At 46.2% G+C, this 23,683-nt stretch overlaps 1 protein-coding gene across 2 annotated transcripts in view; it reads left to right on the plus strand.

The window, feature by feature from the left end:
- Window positions 1-23,683, plus strand: part of LOC129830300 (helicase ARIP4-like) — a 59,277-nt gene that overhangs the window by 30,600 nt on the left and 4,994 nt on the right. For both annotated transcript variants that reach the window (XM_055892779.1, XM_055892778.1), the window contains exons 3-19: window positions 8,705-8,933; window positions 9,543-9,679; window positions 9,848-9,979; window positions 11,704-11,936; window positions 12,190-12,372; window positions 12,587-12,720; window positions 13,486-13,679; window positions 14,946-15,288; window positions 15,522-15,699; window positions 15,839-16,051; window positions 16,274-16,392; window positions 16,712-16,827; window positions 18,634-18,733; window positions 18,926-19,131; window positions 19,744-19,919; window positions 22,881-23,077; window positions 23,297-23,676. In XM_055892779.1, the coding sequence (XP_055748754.1) occupies window positions 8,705-8,933; window positions 9,543-9,679; window positions 9,848-9,979; window positions 11,704-11,936; window positions 12,190-12,372; window positions 12,587-12,720; window positions 13,486-13,679; window positions 14,946-15,288; window positions 15,522-15,699; window positions 15,839-16,051; window positions 16,274-16,392; window positions 16,712-16,827; window positions 18,634-18,733; window positions 18,926-19,131; window positions 19,744-19,919; window positions 22,881-23,077; window positions 23,297-23,676 (3,270 nt within the window). The remainder of the gene's footprint in view (window positions 1-8,704; window positions 8,934-9,542; window positions 9,680-9,847; window positions 9,980-11,703; window positions 11,937-12,189; window positions 12,373-12,586; window positions 12,721-13,485; window positions 13,680-14,945; window positions 15,289-15,521; window positions 15,700-15,838; window positions 16,052-16,273; window positions 16,393-16,711; window positions 16,828-18,633; window positions 18,734-18,925; window positions 19,132-19,743; window positions 19,920-22,880; window positions 23,078-23,296; window positions 23,677-23,683) is intronic.

Here is a 23,683-nt window from a genome sequence, read left to right on the forward strand (position 1 = left end):
AAAAATCCCTAACTGAAAAATATACAGTACCAGTCAAAAGTTTGGAGACGCCTACTCATTCCAGGGTTTTTCTTTTTCTACATTGTAGAATAATAGCGAAGACATAAACAATGAAATAACAAATATGGAATCATGTAGTAACCACAAAAGTGTTAAACAAATCAAAATATATTTGCGATCCTTTAAAGCAGCCACCCTTTGCCTTGACAGCTTTACACAAGCTTGGCATTCTCTCAACCAGCTTCACCTGGAAGGCTTTTCCAACAGTCTTGAAGGAGTTCCCACATATACTGAGCACTTGTTGGCTGCTTTTCCTACACTCTGCGGTACAACTCATCCCAAACCATCTCAGTTGGGTTGAGGTCGGGTGATTGTGGAGGCCAGGTCATTTGATACAGCACTCATCACTCTCCTCCTTGATCAAATAGCCCTTAAACTGCCTGGAGGTGTGTTGGGTCATTGTTCTGTTGAAAAGCAAATGATAGTCACACTAAGCGCAAACCAGATGGGATGTCACTGCGGAATGCTGTGGTAGCCATGCTGGTTAAGCATGCCTTGAATAAATTAGACTGTGTCACCTTGAATAAATTTAGACCATTAGCACCATTACACCTCCTCCATGCTTCACGGTGGGAACCACACATGCTGTAATCATCCGTTCACTTACTCTGCGTCTCACAAAGACACTGCTGTTGGAACCAAAAATCTCAAATTTGGACTCATCAGCCCAAAGGACAGATTTCCATTGGTCTAATGTCCAAAAGGTTAAAATGATTGAGTGGTGCAACGGTTGGTGCAATGGGCAGAGCGTGCTGTGGTGTGTAGGGGGGGGGGGGGGGGGGGGGGCTATGGAAAGTCACTGGGGTGGTTAGGTATGATTCATTTGTGTTTCCATTAAAGCGGGAAAAAACACTTCTCATCTGTGATAGGCTAAGTGAATAACGTGATGCGCCTAAGCTTGTAAAATTTTATTTAGATTTATAAGGGCGGGTCAAGTTTACCGTTGAAGCTGCTTCACTAAACTCTGCCTCACGACCCACCACTACGGCGGTTAGTTAGCGTCTTAGCTACCTGTAAAAGGCGTTAGCCTATTTAGCTAGCTAAAACCAGCTAATCTGCCACTGCCAAGATGGATATCTGAAATTGGCTTCGCCAGAGCACCCAAACCAAGCCAAAGGAGAGCAATGAGCAGCAGCATCAAACTGCCGAGGCCACCGCCAAGCCCAGCAGCGACGAGTGCAGAGACTGCCCACCCTTCCACAAGCACCACTAGGATAATGGCGCCACAGCCCCCTCCACTTCCAACTGTTCCTGGCGATCTTAGAACAGAGGAGCCAGCCCAGGTTTGCCTAGAATCCTATCCTAGCCGCAGGTTTTCTGTCAAAAAAACATTAATTTAATAGCAATTGGTTCATAGGAAGATGAGAAACGTTCTGTCTCTGAGGGTTGTTTCCTATGGAAGCAATTGTAAAACACACAAGAACAACTTGCTTGGGTCTGCTGAAATTGCTACACACACACACACACACACACACTGTTTTAGGGGAAGGGCTGTCATACGTTGTTGATGGCAATAGAACATATGGTTTTGTTTGTGAATGCCGAATCTAAATTGTACAAATCGGTCTGTTTTGTAGGAAGTTTACGATTGGGTGTGTACATGGTTAGGTATGTGACTGATGAGGTGTGTTTGTGATTGTGTGTACGGGACGTGCGGTTCTTGGGATTATGTAACGGCCAGAGGCTGCCGTTACGTAAGCTTCCCTCTACCTTAGTCCATGATCATTGCACTGGTGGCCTGTGTGTGTCAACAGACGTAAGAAATAGAGACAGAAAGTGGGTCATCTTCTTGTGCTTCCTTGCCAGAGGGTGGTAAGCACCGGGACAGGGGGAGAACCCGGTGCGCTCATAGATTTCAATGCAGCCTATTGACCACTTTCTTAGCCCTTCTTTGTTCACAGCTGCAGCACTCCGAGATCTTCCAAGTTGGCACATCTTGACCTTTCTCACGTCGAATTTACACAGGAAGCCTTCTATTAGGGTGGTACTGATTGTGTCTTTTGTGAATAATCTCCTCCGGGCTCACATGGTCCGTGTGAAATTTATATCCACTTGAGAGTTAATCAAGCGTATTGCAATTTCTGGTTAATGCCTGCTAGGGACTGTCTGGTAAATCCTTTGGCCTGATGTGAAACTGATGACAACCTCCTGAAAAGCTTCTAGCAGTTTTCCTGCTCTGTGACCTGTAGTCGCTCAGGGAACATGTTGCTGCTGTGATGCCGAGCATAGGGTCTTCCCTGGTTTTTGTAATAAAACTCACTCGTGCGCTGGATTGAGCGTAATCTCTATAATCTCTTTAACTGACATAGATGGAGAGAGGGAGACCGCTCTAGTAGTGCCATTTTATTTTTCTCCTCCTTTTTCAGTGGGTCAGTTCACTCACCCTTTTTAAAATGTGTGTGTTTCTCAGTGTAAAAACAAATGTCTCTCCATTTTTATCTTTTCCCTAATCAGACCTGGTCTTATTCTTTTCGGTTCCTAGTAGACCAAAAGGCTTCCTCCAGTCAGAAGCACTGTGTTAGTTTATCTGATTCTGGTTTGGTGTTTTGTGGGATCTGCAGAATTAGTCATTTCTATTCTGCGGTGTGATCTCGCTCTGGTAAATGTTCTGGTACGGCTGCCTGGACAGAGGCCAAGCCTGGAGCCTGTTGAAGAGCTGTGGAGGTGTCCGGCCTAAACCTGCAGGCTCTGGTCTTCTGGAACTGGAGCGGGCCGTTAGTCGCTGTGGTAACCCGCTCGTCCCCGAAACATGCTACTGGCAACCCTGCCTACCACAGGCTGCCTCTGACCCAGCTTGAGGTCTCTCATCCCTTGTCCTTGCAGCCCCCCCCCAGGCGCGCACTGTCCGCGACGTCGTGCTGCCCCTGTTTAGTTGGCCTAGTCCCGCGCTGCCTGCAGACCTGTTGTGTAACTCAGTGGGTCAGAGCGAGTGTCAGCAGCAGAGTATAAAGTATCAAAATGACAAACACAAATATGTAGGCCAGGAAACAGGGCCTCTGAAACACTTCACTCAAGGCATTTATGGACCTAGATCAGCATCGGTGTCACATGTCCACTCCACTCAGATGACATTCTGAAAGCCTGTGGTTTCAACCAGTGATGGGGGGGGGGGGGGGAATCGATAGTTGCATATCGCAATATTATTTTGGACAATATTATATTGGACTCTGACTCCCAAGTATTGATTTGTAAAAATAAAAACATTTGCTAGGTAGCGCTAGTCGCTTATTTTTCATCCTATAGCTTGTTCTCCATCTTTTTATATAGTGAACATGTTTTCAGCACTTTTATTTCCATGACTGATCAAAACAAATTTCCTCGTGCGCTCTTGTCTCTCTAGAGCAGACGTATGGTGAGCCATATGTTTGGAACATCAAAATCACGGTATCGAATCGCAGTACATACAGAATAAATGTTGAGAATCGCAATACATATAGTACGGGTACCTAAGTGTCTTGATAACATCGTATCGTTAGGTCCCTGGGAATTCCCAGTCCTAGTTTCAACTGTTTCTCAACTCCTCACATGTTTTATCCATGGCAACACATATTTGATCTACCGTAAAACTTCAATTAATTAAAACATCACTGACCACAACCGGCGCTTATTAAAGACAGGCTTCTATTTGAGCCAGGCGTGTATTTATTTACTTACCTTTTTCTGGTCTACCTCAGACAAACGTTGACGTCGTCATTCTCTCACTTGTTTTGCATCAATTCCAAAATGCCTGGCTGTTGCCTTGCCTGAATTTTGCTCTGCGAATTTGATCACTGCCAGCTTGAATTTGATGTCGCCATGGCTAGCAACGATGATGGATTCCAATGTTTTTTTTAATTTTTTTTAATGCACATGACTGTGGGAATATCAAAGATGTGTCCATGGTAACCTGTGTAAACAATTTAATTTAGATCCGGTGTTTATTTGAAACGGGTGTTTCTTTGCTGGAATGATGCCCGGCTGTTAAATGGCAAAGGTGGCTATTTGAGGTTTTACTGTATACCAACACCAACATTCAGGGGCTTGGTGTTTTGATTAGTTGCCGAGTTGAATCAAGTGTGGTAGTATAGACCAAATGGACTTTGTAAAATGACTGGGTTGAGAAACACTGGGTTAAAAAGTGATTGGTGAAGATGGAGTGTTACTCTTTCTAGACAAATCATTATCTGAGTGGCACATACAAGGGAGATCATGACAACCTCGAGCCACTGTTGTCGTCATGGCACCGCCTGGTATTCCCCAGGGCACACTGCCACTCTGGGTTGATAATTGACTGTCTTTGGTACTACGGGCGCCGCGTGACGCTAGCCAGAGCTGCCTGTAAAGCAGTGTTACATAAACAGCCAAGCCAGTGTATCACAGTTGTGTAACCCTGTGGCTTTTTGAAGACGCCCCTCTATACGAAGGAGGGGTCAGTCAGTCAGCCACAGGGGAAACAGGAGAGAGGGAGGGAGTCAGTGGAGGTCTGCTTTCGTGTGTAAATGCGACGCTCCTTTAAGAAGCACAGTATGCATACGAGTCAAATGAATGTGAAAGAGCATGAAAAATTGTCTGCATTCTCCATGCTTCTGGACTGAATTGTGACAGGAAGTTGAATGGTAGTCTGTCGTCGCTGTGGTGACCTTTTTTGTGTGTTAGTCAGTTTTTTTGTTTTGTTCTTTTTGCCTCAAATGCCTCCAATATGACCCCCCTCCCACTACCCCAGTTGCGGCTGCCTCCCTTCCCCTCCCCCCAAAGTAGACCCCCGCCCCCAGGTCCAATGATGTCTATAGATAAGAGACAGTCTCTTCAGTCAGACGACTAACGTATCCCCTCTCCCATTTGTACTGTAACTGCTTTATGTGGTTGTGTAATCTGGTGGAATGGAGCCAGGCAGGAGAATTATGAATGAGTGTGAATTGTGTATTCTCTGAAGAGGATTACTAGCTAGTGGGTTTAGAGAGACCAGAGATGCTGTTTTGGTACACTGCATTGTTCATCTCCAACTAGGCACGGCATCATTTTCCACACAGAATAACACCACCGAGCAAACAAACATACGGCTTAGTGGCGTACTGTAGGGGTGGCAGGGGAGCGCTGTACACTGTTTCCCTCAGAATGCCCTTTGTCCCCAGGAAGGAAACCGTGGTGGGGGTCGGTGGTGTCGGGTCCTGAGGCCTATTCTGCGTCATTTGACTTTTATAACTGGTTAATTTCCTTGCCTCGGTTCATTTCACTCCATGGCTGTTTTACTATTTGATATCCCAGCAGTCCTTTGTCAGACCGCCCCTCCCTCTAATAGGATTACTGGGGTTGGACGGCTGAGTTTGGGGGGGGGGGGGGGGGGTATCCCTGTATTATGTTCCCCAACCTTGTGTAATAATAGTCGGTTGTGCTACAGTGTCACGCGACGCCACCGCCCCTTTTAACTCACTGGCTATTATGATTGGACGACTGCCACAGCTCGATGTGTGGCTAGTGTCGTTGCCATGGGGTTAGTCCCCTCCATCCCTGCTCCCAGAAACCAGGGGAGATAGAGAGTGTGTGTATTGCCATGATTTGTTCAGTACCATTCAGATTTTTTTTGGGGTGGGGGATTCTGGGTCCTGTGTTGGGAGAATGGAACTTTTATTTTGGTTATGTAACAGTGGGTTGTGTACTGTAACATCGTGTCCCCACTGTTTGGTTGGACAGCTCTGACATTCTCCTCAAGGTGTGTGTGTGCCTCCACTGGCAACTCACCTGGTCAGAGGCTCCTATAGCAATAGGAATCCAGAATCGCTTAACGATATAGATTGACGCTGTTCAAATTCATGTTTGGATGCCGGCTAGCTTAACTTGGCCCGATGAGGCTTTGGTCTACATGGTAAAGCCTTAACCTACCATCCCACATCACCCCCCCCCCGGTGCCAATGGGCTTTTGTCTTGATGGCAGGAGGGTTGGGGTAATTGAGGATCTTGATAATCAAAGCTGACCTAGCTATTAATACGCTTAGTGCCGGCTGTTGCATAAACATGCTTACTACACCGGTCACGCACATTAGGCTTGGGCGGTATCCAGATTGTCATACCTTCATACCGACCTTGTGCCATCCTGGGATATTTGTTAATACCGGCACTGAACACAAGGGGCACAATTTTCAAACACCACTTAGCATCTGTAATCTGAAGGTTAGCAATGCTAACAAGTACATGTCAAATCCCCATTAAAAAAATGCTAACGAGGGCAGGGTTAACATGTTATACAGTCTCTAATGTAAACTATTTGCAGGACAGACCTACTAGCTCAAAGTTATACAAGTAACTCAAATGCCACTCAGTTTGCTGCACGCACAAAATAAATATCAGACCGCAAGGCTCTTGATCCAGGAGGGGATTCTCTGCTGTTACCAAGCGAATGCTTGATTTTGGACGACGCTAACCACTCCCCCTCTTTGTCTTGTAACCTTCGTGAATTTTTGAAAGATACGTATTTTTTGTTGTAAGTCTCCTTTTGCAAGGGTTTGGCCCTGGCACTAACACCAGGGTCATATTCATTAACGCATGCAACAGAAAACATTTGTATTCTGAATTACCTCTGTTTCAGTCTGTTTTCTTCCCTGTTTTTAACCTTTGACCCAGTGCAGGGAGGTGGGAGTGACTGGTGATGTAGAGCAGGACTGATAAAATGCCTGGCAATTGACAAAGGATTTGCTTCCTACAGAAGGGTCATTTTAGGCTGTAACGGAGGGACAAAGCCCCGATATACAACGAGTAGACTTACACAAACTTTCAACAACCTTCTGGATTACATTGCGTATCCCTAAATTGTTTAATTACCTATTTCATATGGGAAGGGTTTGGTGCCCAACCTTTCAGTAACCTCTATTTACACTGAATGTACAAAACATTAAAAACACCAGCTCTTTCCATGACATGGACAGACCTGGTGAACCCAGGTGAAAGCTATGATCCTTTATTGATGTCACCTGTTAAATCCACTTCAATCAGTGTAGATGAAGGAGATGAGACAGGTTAAAGAAGGATTTTTAAGCCGTGAGACAATTGAGACGTGTCATTCAAAGGGTGAATGGGAAAGACAAAATATGTAAGCGCCTTTGAACAGGGTATGTTAGTAGATGCCAGGTGCACCGGGTTGAGTCATTGGGTTAAAGTACTGTAGTAGTACTTTAAAGTATATTTACTTAAGTCGTTTTTTGGGTTATCTGTACTTTACTGTTTATATTTTTGACAACTTTTACTTCACTACATTCCTAAAGAAAATAATATACTTTTTACTCGTTACATTTTCCCAGGGTGACCAGGGTGCAGTGTATAGGGTGCTGTTTTGACCAGGGTGCGGTGTATAGGGTGCTGTTTTGACCAAGGTGCAGTGTATAGGGTGCTGTTTTGACCAGGGTGCAGTGTATAGGGTGCTGTTTTGACCAGGGTGCAGTGTATAGGGTGCTGTTTTGACCAGGGTGCAGTGTATAGGGTGCTGTTTTGACCAGGGTGCAGTGTATAGGGTGCTGTTTTGACCAGGGTGCAGTGTATAGGGTGCTGTTTTGACCAGGGTGCAGTGTATAGGGTGCTGTTTTGACCAAGGTGCAGTGTATAGGGTGCTGTTTTGACCAGGGTGCAGTGTATAGGGTGCTGCTTTGACCAGGGTGCAGTGTAAAGGGTGCTGCTTTGACCAGGGTGCAGTGTATAGGGTGCTGCTTTGACCAGGGTGCAGTGTATAGGGTGCTGCTTTGACCAGGGTGCGGTGTATAGGGTGCTGCTTTGACCAGGGTGCGGTGTATAGGGTGCTGCTTTGACCAGGGTGCGGTGTATAGGGTGCTGCTTTGACCAGGGTGCGGTGTATAGGGTGCTGTTTTGACCAGGGTGCGGTGTATAGGGTGCTGTTTTGACCAGGGTGCGGTGTATAGGGTGCTGTTTTGACCAGGGTGCGGTGTATAGGGTGCTGTTTTGACCAGGGTGCGGTGTATAGGGTGCTGTTTTGAATGCAACCTCAATGAAACAACAAGCTCCAGGTGTTCCTATCTCCTCAAATTCAGGTTGTAACACAAAAAAAAAATGAAAAAGTCAAGGGTTGTGAATACTTTCTGAAGGCACTGTATCTGCAGTGTCTATTTTACTCTTGGTTAGGTGGGGCTGGGTTGAGCTGGATTGGGTTGGATTGGGCCTGTCAGTGTTGGCTACAATGAGACAGTGGAGATGTGGTTCATACTGGGGGGGGCTGTTCATGTGGGCAGTATCTTTGACTGACAAAGCTGGTGATTTTTAAACCGGTCTGTCCATGAAGCACCACAAGCCCCCCTGCCCATAACCCAGCACCAGCGCTCAGTGTTTCATAAGTGCTCCATGTTTATGAGCTCTTACATAAGCACCTCAGATCCAGTCCAGGGTGCCTCCTGTCTGCAAGGAAGGAGGGCCAGACAGTCGTATCTAGCTCTGGCCAAGTTACTCCCTCTTAAACACAAAGGATTACTGTCTCAATGGATCTTAAATATAAATCCTTCTGGGTCCTTACATTTTTTTTTCTTGAATCAGTCTATACCACTCCTTCAGTGATGGAGAAATCCATGGCTGTTAAACAGCATGCCTTTTATAGGTATTCAATCGACATACATTTTCCTTGAGTTACGTCTTGCATATCATGATCTCCTCCCTCCTTCTCTCTCCACAGACCAGCCTCATAGCGCTCCCTTCAGCTCGGAGAATGAAGAGCAGGGAGGGGACTCTGCGAGATGGCAGTGCACCACCCCATCTACCTCACCCTCGGGGGAGACGCCGTCCCACCCCTCTCGACCGTCCTCACGGCCCGAGAGCCAAACCCCCTCGCGGTCCCTGAGGGAAACCAAAAAGAGCTCCCTCTCCTACTCCAACAAACCCGCACACATGAGGAGGAACATCAGGTATGACCTCCAACCTCTTACGACATCCTAACTCGCATATATAGAGAGCAACATCGAATATAGGCCCTTAACCAACTGCAAAGATTCAATGAACAGCGATATTCAACCATTCATTCCCTAACTTGTGATCTTAATCATCCCTACAGCACACGTAGTGCATCTAAAGCTGTGTTCTCTAGCCTGTCTCGTTGGTTTTCTCTAGTGAATGAAGAAGATCTCTGTATTACTCAGTCTGGCAACAAGTCAACCATGCTGCCATGAGTGGGATTATTTCCCCAGTGTTTATTACATTATTAAAGCTCTCTCTCACACACAGACAGATATACTCAAACACCCATACGGCGATAAACAGACATGCACACAAATACACTCTAAACCAGCGTTTCCCAAACTCTGTCCCCTGTCCTCATTTAGTTTTTTTAACCTTTTTTTGTCCTGAGGACCGAGTTTGCACTAAACACATACAGCATTAGTAATGTATTGTATCCCCATGCAATCTGGCACGCTCTAGTCAGACTGTTGGCCCTATAACAGAGATGGATGCCTGAGGCCTATTCTGAGATCTATACTCTCCCTCTCCACCTCTCTCTCTCTCTATCTGGGATCTAGAAAGCTGTTGAGGGAGCACCAGTTGGAGGCGGTGACCAAAGCTGCCCAACAGGAGGAGCTAGAGAGGCGGCAGAGGCTGGAACAGCAGCGGAAGGAAGGGCACTTCCCTGTTCCCCTGCTACCCGAGTACACTCCAGGTAGGACACACACACATGATTGATAGCTGGAGTGTGAAATCAGAAATGTTTGTGTCATCAGAAATGTATTTGTATTGAAATATAATATATCATAATATCAATGTACTGATTTGATACTTAACCCACTCTGGTAACTAACCACTGCATATCTGCCTCGGTCCCCTCCAGGAGATCAGAGTGTGTCTGCTAGCGTGGCCGAACGAGACCATGTGATATGCCTGGGCACCAGTTACAGCAGCACTCATGTCAGCGAGGACGACTCCAAGACTCTGATCACAGAAGCACACGCCCCAAAAGAAGGTGAGACCCCAGTTACTACGAGACACCGATTTTTAGTATCGCTCATTAAAATGGAGGAGACCCGGGGGAGGGTCTCTGTCTGTCACACATGACATATTATTGCATATGTACTAGAGATTGACTGTGGTCCTCCTGCGCCAGACGGCCAGATTGCCATGTTTGATATGCTTGGTAATGTTATGACCCATTTCTCTAGCCTTTCAATGTCGCTCATTATACCTTATAAACAGAAATGACTTTTTGAACCCCAGGTTTTTGTAAATGGGATCAAATGTGGGTCAGATACTTACTGTATGTCAAGTAATGGAAATGGTCTCGCTGTAGAGTGTACTTCATGAAATTAGCTCCAAATGGCAGTATGGGTTAGTTATCAACTGGGACTGGCTCTGAACAGTCTTAGATAGATTAGCTGGCTAGAGAAGGAGCGTCGCTATAGTATAGAACTACGTCATCTCCGGTGGGCATCGTGTGCTTTTCCTCCGCTGGCCATGACAGAAACACACAGACACTCTGTCACTTATTCACACAGACACAAACACACCAGTCTGCTTGTGGGTATAGATCCACACCGAACAGATCCGTTCCCAGTTAAAGCCAGCGGGGTGGAAGGGGGTTCATCAGAGACCGGTCTGGTGTTGCTGGGTCCTGCGTAAGAAGGAAGGCAGATAAAGTGACACTGTCAGAAATGGAAGTTGGTTTATGGAGCAAATAGCTGGTTAATCCTGGTTAATGCCAGCCTCAGCCCCAGCCAGCGCCAGCCAGCCTCAGCCCCAGCCAGCCCCAGCCAGCACCAGCCCCAGCCAGCCCCAGCCAGCGCCAGCCAGCCTCAGCCCCAGCCAGCCCCAGCGTGGTGCCATTTCTGCCCAGGGTTATGTAAAACCGTCCTCCACTACTATAATCTAACTTGTATAACCACCTATTCACCAGATTTATATAAGCCCTCTATCGCCCTCCCCTCTCTTCCCCTCCTCCATGCCACATCTGAAGTCTAACCAACGTTACTTATCACTTAATATAGACGACGTGTAGAGCCGTTTAGAAGATATGGATATTATTATTTTATTTTTCTGGGTTTTGACGTTGCTATTTGAGACGAGGACAGGTCAGGTGGGAACTTCTTTTTTAAAGATTTGTTTACCTAAAGATACTAAGACAAATATAATGGCAGAATTTTTTTTTTTACATTAATTTCATAGAATTTGTGGAAACACATGCCATCTTTTGGAGAAATGGTGTTATTGAAAAACTTATTATTGAAACAAATAAAATATATAATATTTCGTTTATTTGTAAGTTCGGCAGTATTGTGTAACATAATGGTCAAAATGACTGTTTTGATCAAAATGCACCTGCACAATGCAATGGAAACTGGGTATTATATGGATCAGGTATGGGAAACTTTGATGTGGGTGGGGGCCACAAACAAACAGAACTCATCATGAGGGGCCGCAGTGACTCACCAGCAAAACGTTTTAGCGGCCCTCCTCCTGACAGCGAAGAGGGGAAAAAATTACGTTTTAAAGATCATTTCCTGCAATTCTACACATTTTGCCATCAGGTGGAGGCAAATATTTGCCCTTTTTAATATAACTGATGATCAATGGGCCCCACCTTGCCTGCCAAGTTGCCCATCCCTGATGTAGATATATATTAAATGTTTCTCCATTTCCATCTACAATACTAACAAAAGCACTGCGTCTCTCTTTTTCCTTTCTCAACCATAGATGTGATCGAGCTGAGCTCCGACGAGGACGACGCCCTACAGATCAGCAGCGAGTCCACCAATGAGGAGGAGGAGGACCGGTCGGCGGCACCCGAGGCGACCGGCGCCCACGCAAACGACGCTGTGAACCAACCGGACGCCCAGGGGCGTGTCTTGGTCAACCTGAACCACCCAACCGAGGAGGCAGACCTGTTCCTCTCCCCTCAGCTGGCCCGGGTCGTCAAACCTCATCAGGTACAACTGACTCATTACAGACATGGATTTTCTTGTTAACACAGGCAGCCTAGCAGTTAAAATAGGGACAGTTCCCCTGATCCATATTAAGCCTAAAAAGCACTTTCAATTAAGTTTGTCTGTCTCTGGGAAACCCCATGGAGACGTACCATTGTATACAATGCAGTCAAACAAATGCAACAATTGAATGAGTTGAATCTAATGGATCCCACTTCTTCTGTCTCTCTCTCTCTCTCCCCCTTTTCTCTGTCAGATCGGTGGGATCCGTTTCCTCTACGATAACCTGGTTGAGTCTCTTGGGCGCTATGAGAGCAGCGGGGGCTTCGGCTGCATCCTGGCCCACAGCATGGGCCTGGGCAAGACCCTGCAGGTCATCTCCTTCATAGACATTGTGCTCAGACACACTCAGGCCCACACTGTGCTCGCCATCGTGCCTGTGAGTGACTTCCTGTACTCTGTTCTCTCTCTGCGTTCGGTGTTCTCTTTGCAATCAGGATCAAATCGAATGTTATTCGTCACATGCTTTGTAAACAACATTGGTGGACTAACAGTGAAATGGCTACTTGCGTACATACTGGATGTAGCTTGTAGTCTCTTGACTGAGAATTTACTCTTCCTCTCTCTCACACTCTTTCTCTCTCTATATATAGGTCAACACGCTACAGAACTGGCTGGCCGAATTTAACCTCTGGATCCCGACCTTTGATGCGCTACCCGTGGACGTGGACCCCACCCAGGTCTCCCCACGCACCTTCAAGGTCCACATCCTGAACGACGAGCACAAGTGAGTTTCCCGTCCTCTCTGGGAACGGAGATATCCCACTCCCTCCTCTTTAAGAGCTGAAGCCTTCTTAGGCTTGATCATGGTTTTGTGTTTGTGAGGAACTAGAGATGATTCACTCATAGCTCTCGCTCTGCTTCTGCAAAGTGTTCTGCATCACACAACTGCCAAAGATCTGTCTCTAGTACTCCACTGCTGTGTATCAAGAGTGTGGCTTTCCATCGCACACAGCTTTGCACACTACTGCTCTCCTGCAGGCTTGTCATAGCAGTTGACCCAGTGACCTAATCGCTTCCACTGCTCAATCCCTCTTTTTCTCTCCCTTTCTTGCTGTTCCTCATCCTGTCCTCTATCGACCCCTCCCCCTCCCTCGCTCCCTCCCTCTCTGTGAGTGAAGCTGAGTCTTTGGCTGCTGGCTCTAATGTTTTCCCCGTGTTAATAAGTCTCTCTGTAAGCCTGGCCGCGCTCATCAGACAAACCAGACAGTGTTGCAGAGTTATCAGTCAATGATCCCTACTGTACAGGAACCAGGGAAATGTTTGTAAAATAAATATGAATTCGTAAATAAATGCACAAACATGACTCATCTATGGCCCAAGTGTGTAACTACTTCAAGTCTACTTAAATGTGTCTAAATGGCTGTGCTATTATGTGTCGAACATTGTCACTGATGTGCTTTCTCTCTTTTCCTCTGTTCACTCTGCTCTCTCTCTCTACTCTCTCTCTGTGCTCTCTTTCTGTGTGCATTCTATCTTCTTCTTTTCTCAGAACCACGACCACCAGAGCGAAGGTGATCTCTGACTGGTCGCGGGACGGCGGCGTGCTCCTGATGGGATATGAGATGTATCGCCTGCTGTCCCTGAAGAAGAGCTTTGTGGCGGGCCGGAAGAAGTCCAAGAAGGCCCAAGGACCGGTGGTCATCGACCTGAACGAAGAGGACCGGCATCAAGAGCTCCTCAAAGGTCAGTAGGTCAAAGGTCACGGTCTGCACTTTCAAACTTTTCAGACCAGAAGTTATGGCAGCTTTTCTTTCATCAAAGCAAGGCCATCTGCACACAAGGCTTTTGCTCGATCTAATTTGTTGGAACCAATGTTACTGTCGATAACAGTCACACAGTAGCTCCGTCACTTTAGCATGACTCACAGCTGCCATTTATGAGTGACTCAGATAACATGAGTCACATAGATGAATTTGAACATAATGTAATTGCTTGGATCGTACTCCTACATACACATCTTCAGGGCTACCATTGTACCTGAAATGGCTCTTAAAGATATACTTCTCCTTAATGCAACCGCTGTGTCAGATTTCAAAAAAGTTTTACGGAAAAAGCACACCATGCAATAATCTGAGTACAGCGCTCAGACACCAAAACAAGCCATACAGATACCCGCCATGTTGTGGAGTCAACAGAAATCAGAAATAGCATTATAAATATTCACTTACCTTTGATGATCTTCATCAGAATGCACTCCCAGGAATCCCAGTTCCACCAATACATGTTTGTTTTGTTCGATAAAGTCCATCATTTATGTCCAAATACCTCCTTTTTGTTCGCGCGTTAAGTTCACAAATCCAAATTCATGAGGCGCAGGCACACTTAGTCCAGACGAAAAATCAAAAAAGTTATATTACAGTTTGTAGAAACATGTCAAACGATGTATAGAATCAATCTGTAGGATGTTTTTAACATAAATCTTCAATAATGTTTCAACTGGACAATTCCTTTGTCTTTAGAAAGGAAAAGTAACGCAGCTAGCTCTTACGGGCGCGCACCTGACTGAGCTCATGGCATTCTGCCAGACACCTGATTGAAACAGCTCTTATTCTCTCCCCCTTCACAGTAGAAGCCTGAAACAAGGTTCTAAAGACTGTTGACATCTAGTGGAAGCCTTAGGAAGTGCAATCGGACCAAATTTCCACTGTATATTGGATAGGCAAAGACTTAAAAACCTACAAACCTCAGATTTCCCACTTCCTGGTTGGATTTTTTTCTCAGGTTTTTCCATGCCATATGAGTTCTGTTATACTCACAGACATCATTCAAACAGTTTTAGAAACTTGAGTGTTTCCTATCCAAATAATAATATGCATATCTTAGCTTCTGGGCCTGAGTAGCAGGCAGTTTACTCTGGGCACCTTATTCATCCAAGCTACTCAATACTGCCCCTCATCCATAAGAAGTTAACTTGACATCCCCCCTCTCTTTTCCTCTACCCTCCTGTAGGCATAGAGAAGGCCCTATCTCGCCCCGGCCCGGACATGGTGATCTGTGACGAGGGCCACCGCATTAAGAACTGCCACGCCAGCACCTCGCAGGCCCTGAAGAACATCCGTACCCGGCGGCGTGTGGTCCTCACGGGATACCCCCTCCAGAACAACCTGATAGAGTACTGGTGCATGGTGGACTTTGTTAGGCCTGATTTCCTAGGTACCAGGCAGGAGTTCAGTAACATGTTCGAGAGGCCCATTCTGAACGGGCAGTGTGTGGACAGCACGCCGCAGGACGTCCAACTGATGAGATACCGAAGTCATGTCCTCCATAGCCTGCTGGAGGGCTTTGTCCAGAGGTGAGACTGAGAGATCTCTGGCTTGGTGCAGCTGGTTAGAACCCACATGAACTGATGCTAGTGCAGTATCTCTCTTCTGGGACACTTTATAGGCCAGTTTCCCAGATGAAGTCTGTTCCTGGACTAAAAAGCACTTTCAATAGAGAGTCTGGTTGTGTTTGTTCATGAATGTGGAGATACACAGTATATGGCAGAGAGATTTGTGGTCTAACTCGGTTTGTGTTTGTTCCCAGGCGTGGTCACGACGTGTTGAGAGACCAGCTCCCCTCCAAGGATGAGCATGTGATACTGGTGCGACTGTCGCCCCTGCAGAGGGCCCTTTACACAGAGTTCATGAACCGCTTCAGAGAGGCAGGCAACAGCGGCTGGCTCAGCCTCAACCCACTCAAGGCCTTCTGCGTCTGCTGCAAGGTGTGTGTATGTGTCTCTGTTTAGGCATGCACAGGAATTTAAGAAATGTTGTGAAGTACAAGTATATCATATTCTGTATACATGTCCACATTTCATTCAGAAGTCATCCTAATATTGTAGTAATGTTTGCCTGCACCAGATCTGGAACCACACAGACGTGCTCTACGAGGCACTGCAGAAGGAGAATCTGGCCAATGAGCAGGACCTGGACCTGGATGACATCACCAACAGCCACGCCCGCTGCCCCGCCCCCAATCAGAAGGGCAAGACTCCGGAGGACCCCAACAGCATCGGAGGGCTGAGTCTCAACGCTCTGCAGGAGAAGGCCAATCAGGTCATCACCTACGAATGGGTACGCAGCCACACAACACTGCCGAGCCTTTGGTTTTCCACTCCGTTTAAGTGGCAGTCGGGTTGTCATCGTGGATTTATGCCGGTTGGAAAACAATTTGAGGACTGCTCATTTAGAATGGATACTGTCATAGGTTTCAGTGAAAACTGGTTATTACCTGTTATTACCTGTGCACTACAATTACACTGTACTGACTTATCTCTCTCGCTTTCTCTTTTGCAGGCGAAGGAGATCATGTCTGACTATAAGCCAGGGATTTTGGAGAACTCTGCTAAGATGGTCCTGCTGTTCCACCTGATCGACGAGAGCGTCAGGAAGGGAGACAAGATCTTGGTCTTCAGGTCGGCACAAAAACAAGACCAAGTTTTACTATTTTGTTCACTGTTTTGATCTTAAGTTTACACGTTTTTCTTTTAGCCGCTTTAAAACAACTGTTGCCATGTCAAGTCTTAACCGGCGGCAGGTAGCCTAGCGTCTGTGCCCTTGAGCAAGCCACTTAACCCGAATTGCTCTGGATAAGAGCGTCTGCTAAATGACGTAAATGTAAAATGGTAGCATATCTAGACGGACTAACCTCATCTCAACTGGTTTAATTAGTTTGACTGTAATTTCCAAGGACCCCTCCTCACCGTATCGCCCTCTCCACTATGTCTCCTGCAGCCAGAGTTTGTCCACCCTCTCGGTCATCGAGGAGTTCTTGGCCAAGAGGCCCATACCGGCGGGCAGTGCCAGAGAGGGCCACAACCAAAACTGGCTCCGCAACCACAACTACTACAGTATGTTTTATTTGTGCTTCCCATGACTGTATTTTGTGTGTGTGTACATACATAGATATGTAACGGATGTGAAATGGATAGCTAGTTAGCGGTGGTGCGCGCTAATAGCGTTTCAATCAGTTACGTCACTCGCTTTGAGACCTTGAGTTGAAGTAGTGGTTCCCCTTGCTCTGCAAGGGCCGCGGCATTTGTGGAGCGATGGGTAACGATGCTTCGTGGGTGTCAGTTGTTGATGTGTGCAAAGGGTCCCTGGTTCGTGCCCGGGTATGGGCGAGGGGACGGACGTAAAGTTAAACTGTTACACATACATACATACATAAAGTATTCAGACCCCTTTTTCCACATTTTGTTACGTTACGTACGGCCTTATTCTAAAATGGATTAAGAAAAGATATGTTCCTCATCAATCTATACACAATAACCCATAATAACAAAGCGGAAAACAGGTTTTAGAAATGTCTATATAAGGTCCCACAGTTGACCGTGCATGTCAGATCAAAAACCAAGCCATGAGTTTGAAGGAATTGTCTGTAGAGCTTTGTGTCGAGGCACACATCTGGGGAAGGGTACCAACACATTTCTGCAGCATTGAAGGTCCCCAAGAACACAGTGACCTCCATCATTCTTAAATGGAAGAAGTCTGGAACCACCAAGACTCTTCCTAGAGCTGGCCGCCCGGGCAAATTGAGCAATCGGGAGAGAAGGGCCTTGGTCAGGGAGGTGACCAAGAACCCGATGGTCACTCTGACAGAGCTCCAGAGTTCCTCTGGTTACGTGGGAGAATCTTCCAGAAGGACAACCATCTCTGCAGCACTCCACCAATCAGACCTTTATGGTAGAGTGGCCAGATGGAAGCCACCCCTCAGTAAAAGGCACATGACAGCCTGCTTGGAGTTTGGCAAAAGGCACCTAAAGTACTCAAAGACCATGACAAACAAGATTCTCTGGTCTGATGAAACCAATATTGAACTATTTGGCCTGAATGCCAAGCGTCACGTCTGGGGGAAACCGGCACCACTCATTACCTGGCCAATACCATCCCTACGGTGAAGCATGATGGTGGCAGCATCATGCTGTGGGGATGTTTTTCAGAGGCAGGGACTGGGAAACTAGTCAGGATTGAGGGGAAAGATGAACAGAGCATAGTACAGAGAGATCATTGATGAAAACCTGCTCCAGTGCGCTCAGGACCTCAGACTGGGGGCGAAGGTTTACCTTCCAACGACCCTAAGCACACAGCCAAGACAATGCAGGAGTGGCTTCGGGACAAGTCTCTGGATGTCCTTGAGTGGCCCAGCCAGAGCCTGGACTTGAACCCGATCGAACATCACTGGAGAGACCTGAAAATAGCTGTGCAGCGACGCTTCATATCCAACCTGACAGAGCTTGAGTAGGATCTGCAAAGAAAAAGGGGAGAAACTCACTAAATATAGGTGCCAAGCTTGTAGTGTCATACCCATGAATATTGGAGGCTATAATCGCTTCCAAAGGTGCTTCAACAAAGTACTGAGTAAAGGGTCTGAATGCTTATGTATATGTGATATTTCTGTATTTTATTTTTAATACATTTGCCTTAAATATCTCAACCACTGCTGTCACCACGTCTCTCTGACTCCATTTATCCAGTGATGTCTTTTACTGTAGCTATACAAACTGTTATTCAGCCTCTCCAACCCATGCTGCCGCTTTTCCTATTGACTTGCATTGACTATCGCCACCTGCTGGTTATCTTGGTATCTCTCCATTGTTCTTGGTCCTGTGTGTTGGAGACCGGGGAATGACTCTTTCTATGGTTCCGTTCTTTAGGACTGGATGGGAGCACGTCTGCCTCCGAGAGAGAGAGACTCATCAACCAGTTCAACGACCCGTCCAACACCTCCACCTTGGTCTTTCTGCTTTCCACCAGGTAATAGACTTTCTCAGGAGCACACTGGCAGAAATAATTATCACTTGTTTATAATCGTACTTCTGTACAGTCACACTAGAAACCACATTTGTTACAAACACAATCCCTCATTCACACACTCTCTCTCTCTCTCTCACACACACACAACATACACACCTCAGGTCAGTGACGTGTGCTTCTCCCCATCCCCAGGGCTGGCTGCCTGGGGGTAAACCTGATTGGGGCTAACCGCGTGGTGGTTTTCGACGCCTCCTGGAACCCCTGTCACGACGCCCAGGCTGTGTGTAGAGTATACCGCTACGGCCAGAAGAAACCCTGCCACATCTACCGCCTGGTCTGTGACTTCACCCTGGAGAAGAAGATCTACGACCGACAGATCTCCAAGCAGGGCATGTCCGGTGAGTAACCAGCTAACCAAACAAACGCATAGAATAGAATAGAATAGACACTGACTACATACAGACTACACACTAGCCTGCCGAGTCTACTAGGCTTACTATTACGTGAACCTCTATCAGTACTGCAGTCTACTCTTACCCCAAGCCTCCCCTGCTAATTGCACTTCATCCAGGCCAGTCCACCTCACTAGCATACGAAACATTGTGTGTGATGTACAGCAGTTCTCTGAGCTCTGTCGGACTCTGCGAAGTCATGACTCCTCTCGGGCTAAGTGCACTCCATGCATCCCTGCTCTACTTCACGCGCACCACGGCCAAAGTGCTTTGACATAATTGTTTTTTTAACACGTTACATCGGTCCTCTCCAATTCCAGCTATGCTGTATACACAAACTGAGAAGGCCCACACTCTTAGAATTTTAGTTGAAAAATAACATCAGATTTATTCCGTTTTCATACATGGCCAGGGTTTGCTGTATGCCACGTTTAATGTCGCACGCAGATAACTTTTCATTTAGCTGTTGATGGTCTAAAGGCACACAATCTTCTCCTCTGTATTTGTGTAGTAGACTAACTCCTTCTCTTCCCTCAATCCCTCTTCTCTTCTCTGCAGACCGAGTGGTGGATGACCTGAACCCGATGCTGTCGTTCACACGGAGGGAAGTGGAGTCTCTGCTGCACTTTGTGGAGGAGGAGCCTGACGTGTCACAGGTGCAGCTGCAGTCCCGCCAGGAGATGGAGGCGAGCATCAGACAGGCCTGCAAGCTCTACCCTCACTTAGTCACCAAGGTAACAGATCATCTATGTACACATCTATGTACACACACTACATCAGACAGGCCTGCCAGCTCAACCCTCACCTCATCCCCAAGGTTAGAACTACACGAGATGGATAGATCTGTGCACTCTTGACTTCTAGGAAGATTTTAATCTACTCAACCCCAACATTTCTCCAAGTTTTCACCATCATTGTAAAGCCCTAGTTATTTTGTTGCTTTGACAAAGTAATTTCTTAAGATGATCATTTATTTAATGTGGTTAGTGATTCATTTTAAGGTATAAAAAAAAAACAATCTGTCCCTCATTTTAAGCTCAGCCCTGTTACTTGAACCGAACTCTCATTTTAATATGGTGAAATGAATCCTTAAAAAAATATTTTTAACATCTAATAGTCAAAGCATAGTCTAAAAGGAGGTGAGCCGGTTCTACTCTTTTTGGGCATTTTATGGGGTTTTGTGGTGGAAAACTGAGTGAGTCGAGCATGACACGGCAACCACGTTACCCATAGATATACAGGGTAGAAACATTACAGCCTTATTCTAAAATGGATTAAATAAATACAAATCCTCAGCAATCTATATACAATACCCCATAATGACAAAGCGAAACAGGTTTTTAGAAATTTTTGCAAATGTATTCAAAATAAACAGAACTACCTTATTTACATAGGTATTCAATACTTATGTGAATGTAATAATAAAATGTAAAAATTAAATTGCAAAAAAATTCTAAACCTGTTTTTGCTCTGTCATTATGGGGTATTGTGTGTAGATTGACGAGATAAAAAAAAAACAATTTAATCATTTTTAGAATAAGGCTGTAACCTAACAAAATGTGGGAAAAGTCAAGGGGTCTGAATACATTCTGAAGAAACTGTACATATCTATTAACACCATACAGTATTAAACACTCTACCCACATCTGGTGGCCAAGGTTAGAACTACAATAGATTTCACTATTTCATATGGGACGGGTTTGCTGCCCAACTGTTAGATAACCTCTGTATTATTTATACTGAACGTACAAAACATGCTCTTTCCATGACAACCTGGATTCACCTCGTCCGTCTAACGCTACGATCCCTTATTTATGTCACCTGCTAAATCCAATTCAATCACTGTAGATCAGGGGTTGGCAACCTAAGGCACGCGTGCCAGCCTTGGCACGTGAGGGTATTTGCTTTGGCCACCCCCCAAAAAGAAAAACATAAGTGGATATATTGATTGTATTATTCTTACGTGGCTGGCTAAGCCTTGGCTTGGCGTTTATTATCTCACTTATTACATTTTTTTTATCAACTGGAGAAGATCATTGAAATTGCATTGGAATTCACTGCAATGTTCAAGTTCCCATGTCAACCCTGATTTAGCCAATGGGCATTCATGATTTTGCATGAATTTCATATTATTAGTTCAGTGCAGGATGACCCGCCTCTCCCTCCAAATTCAAAACCAGCACTGAAGATGAGAGATTCGTTTTCACGTGGCTATCAGCTAGCAAGCCTTCTTTTGTTATTTAAAAATGTTCAGGGTGCAAAATGTCATCAGCAAAGACAAATAAGGCAGACGCTCATTTGTTTCCTCTTGGACAAAGGAATATGGATTAGTTTTACTGAAGGACCGGTCTGTTTGCGCCCCTGTGTTGTAAAACTGTTGTTTGTCGGGCATCAAGTGTACGACATCATTTTGAAACGAGACATGAGAAAAACATCAAGGGTGAGGCGGACAAGGCTGAAGGAATCAAGGGCCGTGTCCAGACATGAAAAGCAAAGCAGAATGTTTTAAAATCTACATGCAGTCAAAATGCAAGCTACCGAGGGGAGCTACAAAACACAGTGCGTTGCTAAACATGGAAACCCAACGAAGACACAATCATCTCATAGATCAAAGACAGGCCTGCGTCTGCCAGAACTGTTGAAAGGGCGCGTTACAGAGACGGTTGAAAACGTATAGGAGCGGCAAACTGCAGTGTTAAAAAAAATGCGCCTATGTGGCTCTTGATGAGAGTGGATGTGAATAACATTCCACGTCTGGCAGTTGTTGCAAGATACTGTGATTCAGAGCAGGTACGTGAGGAGCTGCTTCGTCTCAAACCCTTGCATGATACTACTAAAGGGGAGGATGTAGCAAAAGCCTTAACGGATCATTTTGAGGAGAGAGGTGTCGATTTTCTTAAAAACCTATTCGCTGTTTACAACTGCCGGTGCCCCCGCTACGGTGGGGAAACAAAGGATTCGCAAAGCTGATTTTGAAGAGGAGATTGGCCACCTCGTGTCACTATATCATTCACCAAGACAGTCTGTGTTCTAAGATCAAGCCTGTGGTGCTAATGGACAGTGCCTCTGTTTAGCGAGCTGTGGAATTCTTCCGTTTGTAGGCAATTAGATATTCAATAGACACTTAGTTGTAATGCACGTATGACAATCATAACTGGCACGCAGATCGTTAGAAATGGTAGGATCAATTGTAAATTGGCACTCCACACAAGAAAGGTTGCCGACCCCTGGTGTAGACGAAGGGGAGGAGACGGGTTAAAGAAGGATTTTTAAGCCTTGAGACAATTGAGACGTGGATTGTGTGTGTGTGTGTGCCATTCAGAGCGAATGGGCAAGACAAAATATTTAAGTGCCTTTGAACGGGGTATGGTAGTAGGTACCAGACGCACCGGTTTTAGTGTGTCAAGAACTGCAACACTGCTGATTTTCACGCTCAACAGTTTCCTGTGTGTCGCAAGAATGGTCCACCACCCAAAGGACATCCAGCCAACTTGACACAACTGTGGGAAGTATTGAAGCCAGTATCCCTGTGGATTGCTTTTTACACTTTGTAGAGTCCATGTCCCGAAGAATTGAGGCTGTTTTGAGGGCAAAGTGGGTTGCAACTCCACATTAGGAAGGTGTTCCTAATGTATTGTACACTCAGGATATTATTATCATTTTACTCAAACTACTCTCCATGTCGGTCTCTCTAGCAACCCTTCCACCACGATTCTCTCCTGGTGGACCGGCGGGAGATGAAGCTCACCAAAGCAGAGAAGAAGGCTGCCAAAAAGAGCTACGAGGACGAGAAGCGTGCGTCGGTGCCCTACACGCGGCCCTCTTACGCCCACTACTACCCCGCCAGCGACCAGAGCCTCACCAACATCCCTGCCTTCAGCCAGCGCAACTGGTGAGATGGTCCCCCGAAGACAGACATTCTTTTAGTTCCTGTTTTCACCCGATCAATCTATTTTCTCAGTAACATACTGTACAATACTACAATTGCTTAGTCAATGTGATACCAAGTTTTTAATTCCTTTAAACTGTTCTTTTCACCCTCCACCCTAAATTTGGACCGCCAATTCACTACCTTCTCATCTTTCTTCTCCCTTGACCCCCCCCCCTTCAGGCGCCCACCCCCTCGCCAAGATGAGAAGCCCGTGGCCAGCATCCGCCCCGTTCAGTCAACTCCAATTCCCATGTTGCCTCGCCAGGCGTCTCATGCCTCCGCCTCCACGGCGGACTCCGACTCCAGCTCGGGCTTTCCCGTCAACTACCTGCAGAAGGCAGGCGTCTTCGTCCAGAAGATCGTCACCACCACAGATATCGTGATACCAGGAACCAACCGTTCAACTGATGTCAAGGCCAGGATCAGTGCAGGAGAGAGCATCCATGTCATCAGAGGAACTAAAGGGACCTACATCAGAACCTGTGACGGGAGGATCTTTGCCATCCGTGCTGCAAGCAAGCTTAAGGCTGGGGAGGAGAACTCAGCCGTTGCACCCAAAAGTAACGA

Source organism: Salvelinus fontinalis, chromosome 31, assembly GCF_029448725.1.
Source record: "Salvelinus fontinalis isolate EN_2023a chromosome 31, ASM2944872v1, whole genome shotgun sequence".
Classification (NCBI taxonomy): Eukaryota; Metazoa; Chordata; class Actinopteri; order Salmoniformes; family Salmonidae; genus Salvelinus; species Salvelinus fontinalis.